The sequence below is a fragment of the Centroberyx affinis genome, unplaced genomic scaffold (genome assembly GCF_046629955.1).
Source record: "Centroberyx affinis isolate AG114_WGS23_722 - 3 ecotype Tasmania unplaced genomic scaffold, CSIRO-AGI_Caff_v1 ptg002477l_1, whole genome shotgun sequence".
Lineage (NCBI taxonomy): Eukaryota > Metazoa > Chordata > Actinopteri > Beryciformes > Berycidae > Centroberyx > Centroberyx affinis.
Window position 1 is genome coordinate 130,621 of NW_027280709.1, and position 6,322 is coordinate 136,942.

The window sequence follows — 6,322 nt, forward strand, 5'->3', positions numbered from 1 at the left end:
AAGGCTCACAGAGGATACTTAACTGACCAATGACCCACTGTATTTAGCTTGCTTTTATTACAAAGCCTGAATCTGTTGAATGTTTACTGTTTTTTGTTCTCAGTATTTTGTGTAGGCTACTAAAACTATACCAGACTTTGCATGTCAGCATTTCTCCCGTTTGATATATGAAATAGTTCTGTAAAAACTGACCACAGATAAGCTATAACATTCACAATGCATTCAAATAGTTCCAAAATATACACATCTTACAACATCGTTCTTGTTTTCACATGATTGTAAGCCATATATATCGTTCCCATGAAATGGTGCTGTTCTTCAGCCAATATCCAATTAATGCCACATAATAAAACAAACTTTTCTCAAATGTCTGATTTTCAATTTCTCTGAAGTCCTAGTTGTGTGGTAATTTTTTAAGCCATCAGGAGCCCCCGTTGCTGCTGTTGTAAGGCTGCGGAACTTTCTTATAGCGCGATGTTTCTGTCCGGAGGAGTAATTGTGTTGCACAGTCTTGAATAAACGATTTTCCAACGACTCCAAACATCAACAAGACATTAAGGTATTATTGCGGTACACATACACATTATTACTAAACGTGTGGGCATATAGAGGTTTTTAAAGCCTTCGCTTTTTAATGTTTTTTTCTTGCGTTATTTAATCGCCTATGTTTTATGGAGGCAGAGAAACTATTTTACATCTGCGTCCATCTGAAACGCTAGCGTTAAAAGGCAATACCACTCAATTAATGACTGTCTGAATTCGCATGTTATAAATTCCTAGGACATCACAGTCATTATTTTGAACATGAAAAATGCTTGAAACCACAGTTTAGTCAGTTCTTGTGTGTGTCTGAGTTCCTTCAGTAAGCTAGTTTTAGCCAAATAGCAGTGCTTCTAAACCCGTGTTCCTGGACAGAGTAAACATGGCCAGTGTGAACATGGATCCTGATGTGGCTCGGAGGCTGTTTGAGGAGGGAGCTACCCTGGTGCTGCTGGGGGTTCCTCAGGGTACAGAGCTGGGGATTGACTACAAGAGCTGGCAGGTCGGTCCCCGCTTCCGGGGTGTGAAGATGATCCCTCCGGGCCTGCACTTCCTCCACTACTGCTCTGTGAACCCCCCCAACTGTGGAGGGGAAATTGGCCCAAAGACAGGCCTCTTCCTCACTCTCAAACCCAGAGAGATCCTATTGGCTAACTGGGATCCCAAAGAAGAGGATCTGGACTTCTCTCCCTCCCAGAACGAGGAGGAGGTGAGCCAGGTGCGGGCCAGCCTACAGGACCTGGACCCTTTCCTGGGGCCCTACCCCTACGAGGTGATGAGGAAGTGGGTGTCCCTAACGGACCGTCTGAGCCAGGAGATGGCTAGCGAGTTGCAGCCTCTGTCGGGTCGAGTGTGCGCCTTCTCCGACGTCATTCCTGAGCTGCAGCTCAAACACACCAAGGACAGGATAGAGCAGAATCTGCCCAGGAACGACACTGCCTGCCAGAGCATGAGAGAGGGCCTTGACAAGCTCCCCAGGATGAAGCAGAGGGAGGGGACGGAGCTGCGCTTCTCCCATATCCCCAGTCAGACCTACCCTCCTGGGGCCACACCAGCCCAGATCACCCAGTGCAGCCTGGACCTGAGCTACGCCCTGGAGACGGTGCTGGAGAAGCACCACAAGCTGCAGCCTCTCAACGTGCTAGGTGGGTGCCTGAAGGAGGTGATGATTTACATATTCAGTGATGACAAGAATGTACTAGATGGACTACTGTGTGACTTTATTGCAGATTAAAAGTAGCACACACATCTGAAATTAAGTTCTATAACCTGAGAATCTTAAAAATTTGTATGTAAAAACAAACTAGCAATAAACTTAAACAACCTGAATGTCTTCTCTCCCCTCTCAGGTGAGCTGCAGTTTGCCTTTGTGTGCTTCCTGATTGGAAATGTGTATGAGGGCTTTGAGCACTGGAAGCGGCTTCTGGCTCTGCTGTGCCGTTCAGAGGACGCCATGCGGAGCCGTAAGGACCTGTATCTGGGGCTCATCGCTGTGCTGTACCACCAGCTTGGAGAAATCCCGCCGGACTTCTTCGTCGACATCGTATCTCAGAACAACTTCCTCACCTCCACACTACAGGTAGACACACACAATCAGATTCTGATCTTGTTCATCGTTGACGACCAAACTAACGTTTTTAGTTAGTATGTTTTAAATAATCATCCCAAAGTACATGCAAGCAATAGAAAAAAAACAACAACAAAAAAACAACATAGTTGTTCCTCAGTAGAGGAGATTAGTCAGGCTTTCTAGACAGAGCAACATTTTTATTTTTCTGAGCAGCAAATGTTCTAAATTGCTATATTTCTTTACTTAGTGTTGTATGTAGTTGTGCATTAATTTTACTTGCAGTGACATTCTGTAGTAAGTGCACACAAATCTTCAGTTATTTTCTGAAGTATTTTTTCCCATCCCACATTACAACCGTGTGCATGAGCAACACAAATGACATACAGTGCTAGTGGAGTGATTGCACAGATCAAACAGAGTAATGAAGCATATAGAGCAATGCTTTACATGATACATGCCATCTAACATCCATATGGTGAAATATAGCATTATCTTCTCAATTAGTTAGCCTATTTAATGTTATTCTGTTTAGTTAATCTGGCTGTCACAATCTGATAACTGTTTAGCTAGCTGTTTGACAAGGCACAACATCAGCCTTAATGACATTTTTATACCTTTTATTCAGTCAGGATTAACAGTTCAATTTTTTACTTATTTTCTCACAGGACTTTTTCCAGTTTGCCAGTGGGCCTGGTATAGACAGCACACTGCGTAAGAGAGCAGAGAAGTTCAAAGTCCACCTGACTAAGAAGTTCCGCTGGGATTTTGATGCAGACTTGGAGGACTGTGCCCCTGTGGTGGTCGAGCTGCCTGAGGGTGTTACACTGGACTAACCCCGCTCTACTCTGGACTCAGCATACTCACTGGAACCAGGAGTGGGGAACAGAGCTGAAACCATGTCAGAGACTGAAGGAGACTAGTGGGGCCCATCATCAAACCCCAGATTCAAACAGTATTCATGGAGGCTCAGGGAAACACCCTACGCTATCACAGTGCCACACTTCTCCAAATGAACATGCAGCCTTTTAGTTTTGAAACACTGGCACTTCACTAGCATAATGTTTTAATGGTGTTGCATGTGGGCTGTACAATATTGTCCCCATATAATTCCATTGCACCCTGTTATAACAAAGCAGAGCATGTTATTAAGTCATCATGAGTGTTACAGTTAGGGAAGCGCTCCAGTGTACCTCGTGTCAGTGATGCCCTCTGGTGGCGGTTTTATGCTCAGCAAGTTGAAATGCATTGCTTGGCAGTTTCAGAACGACTATTGCATTGCTTTTGATGCTAAAACCAATCCCTGATGGAGTATTTTTGGATTATGTTAATTGGATTATAATTATTGGATAATAAATTAATGCCTATCGTAAGACCATTGTGAACATTATGAGCTTTTTATCGTCTCACATTGAGCTGTCGGCTTCATGAGTGATGGAGCACTGTATGGATAAAGGAACAGTAATTGTGAACTGTCAATTTATGATCACCTCAGTTTATAAGATTTCTGCAGATGATGTTCAGGGTATCGGCTAGAAGAAAGGAAACACCAATATAAAGGCTTCCCTCACGGTGGGTCTGTGATGGTGTGAGATGCCTGTTTATCTTCCTGAGAGCAAGGTCACTGCTAATTATGACTAAAATACTAATATTTAGTGGACATGATACTTCAGTTATGTCACAGTCCCATAAATGTGCAGCTGGGCTTCTATTTGATTACTGAGAAGGTGTTGGCATATGGCTAATACCATTGCAAGTCAAGAGAGAAATGCATCATGGGATGAATGTAATGACTCAATTATATTAGTGATCACAGTATGTCTTGTCCTGTATAGTGTGACTGGAGTGACTCCAAGCACCATACAGCAGTATGAACCCACCATAGCACTTCACTGTGGCAGACTATTGATAAATCCTTTTTTGTTGCCATAGTCTGAGGAAGTAGTCTGCAGTTGGTTATAATAATGCATTGGTCAAATATAACTCCCACATTTTAGGTTTTTCTTTAGCCTTTTTACTAGGTTTTACTTTTCTCTGATTATAAGAACCCAACACTCCCTTTAATAAATACAAATATTTTGATATAAATTGGCTATGTAGCATGTCATTTATTCATCATAATGCATGTCTCAACACCTGCCAGGAGTCATCCTTTTCTCCTCCACTAGATGGCAGTCACGAGCCTTCTGATGTGGAGACAGATTCTCTTAAGAAGAGAGTGTTTTATGCTCTTAGGTGACTCAAAATAAAGTCACCTGATATTCAGGAAATGAGGTTAGTTCACTGTTTCCTCACATACTACCCCTTCACCACATGTACTTCAGTGCATTATACATTTCAATGGTAAGTAATCCATTACTAAAACGTGTGTAGCCCTATGTGCAAGTACATTCAAACAGAATGAAAAACTGCTATCGTCACTACTGGGAAGAGTCGGATGCTGGGTGGAATTGGTGTGTAATGTGCACAACTTGGTGTCAGGGTGTAATTCGGACAAGTTTTCTCTGGCCTTAAGCCGCTCTGTTAGGTGTGAGCTAAAGCAAGACAGATCCAGTGAAAGCCATTGTGAGAGTGGTCACAATACAGCCAGCCTGAGGAGATCTGTGGGGAGATAGTTTTAACTGGATAACATAATTACATGCTATGCATTAGCTGTATATGTACATGTGTGTGTGTGTGTGTGTGTGTGTGTGTGTGTGTGTGTGTGTGAAAGTTTCACAGGGAAATAGTGGGCATATCCCTTCTTTGACTGTGATAGATGGGGACAGGCCTTATGTTTGCCTGTTGGTCCACCAATCCATTTACCCATTCATCTCTCCTCTGCCATTCCTGAGCCTTCTGTCTCTCCAGCTGGACTTCTCTGCTTTGATATTCCCCGGGTCTGTGAAAGCGTCTACGAGCCATAAAGCTGCTGTGAAAGGGACTAAAGCCATCTAATGTAATTATCTGAATCAATAGAGTCTGGGCCTGTTGATGGAGATCCAGATGCCGATACAGAAAGTCCTCTCTGTTCCCTGAAGACAGATGGCATTGTGGAATGGATGGTGTTAATGCCAGGTTTTAGGAGGAGAACTCAGTCAATTCCCTTTTTGAAATTAACACGCATCTTAAAAGGACATCAATTCTGAATTTGCGGCCCTCTCTGAGACCGCTGGGAAGCCTGAGCTAGTTGTTATTTTCCTTTCGAGTGTAATTTCTCAGATGAAGAAAATGGCTTGGAACTCATGGTGGAAACACATCAGCACAACATGGAACGGTGATTATTTGTAGCTTCATTTTCCTCCCTGGGGGATGAAATACTGTACATTGTCAATGAAGAGAGTCTCGCAAATGACACTGTTGGGAAGTCCTTGGCATTCCGACTCCTCCATTAGTGCTAGAATTACAGTACACAGCAAGTTGGCGAGCGACTCATTGTGTTTCCAGCATTCTCCGCAACATACACCCCTTCGCCCTCTGCGACGTTCTCCTGCCATGCTTCTGGTATGGCAACCATTTCCTTTTAATCTCTGTGATTTGTTTCGTTTGGTGTGGCCACCCCCGGGGGCTGAGGCACGTTGGGAACGGGCCGCACTGATTGTGCAGAACCTCAAAGCCTTGCAGGCCCTGTCACTCATACCGGGGCTTTCTCTCCATTAGATGTGGGCTGGACATTTCCATGGGGCTCACAAGCCGCTCGCCCTGCCAGTGTAAACACAGGCCCCTCTGTTTCTCTCTCAGTCACTCACCCTCTCTCCTCCCCCCTCACTACAGCAAGGAGAGTGGACGTTGGTGTGTGTGTGTGTGTGTGTGTGTGTGTGTGTGTGTGTGTGTGTGTGTGTGTGTGTGTGCGTGTGAAGAAGAGAATCCTTGACCGAGCATTGACTCTGGTTTTAATGTGAATTATTATTGATTGAACAAGTCAGGTGTTCCATTGTGTCTCTGTGTGTGTGTGTGTGTGTGTGTGTGTGTGTGTGTGTATTACTCAATTATTAATTGACTCAGTTGCTTCTGATTACCCAAGCATCTGTTTAAAATGGGTGAATTAGATTACAGTAGATTGACTTTATTGTCCGCTATAGTGGAAATTTTCCGGCAGCTTCTCTCACATGCATTAAGTGTTTCACAATAAGAGAAGTGCCGGGTTAGCAGCAGCACCCAGAGATGATCCTGCATATCGCCCTGAGCTTGTGCATCTATATAAATACTGTTGAAGTTTTCATTCCAGCTTGTCAT

At 43.8% G+C, this 6,322-nt stretch overlaps 1 protein-coding gene across 1 annotated transcript; it reads left to right on the forward strand.

Annotated features, from left to right (window-relative positions):
- The first annotated feature begins 486 nt into the window (after window positions 1-486).
- aar2 (AAR2 splicing factor) lies at window positions 487-4,172 on the forward strand. The gene is made up of 4 exons (XM_071534033.1): window positions 487-559; window positions 916-1,685; window positions 1,890-2,119; window positions 2,776-4,172. The coding sequence occupies exons 2-4, from the start codon at window positions 923-925 to the stop codon at window positions 2,941-2,943; spliced, it is 1,161 nt and encodes a 386-aa protein (XP_071390134.1). The 5' UTR covers window positions 487-559; window positions 916-922; the 3' UTR covers window positions 2,944-4,172.
- Window positions 4,173-6,322: the final 2,150 nt, after the last annotated feature.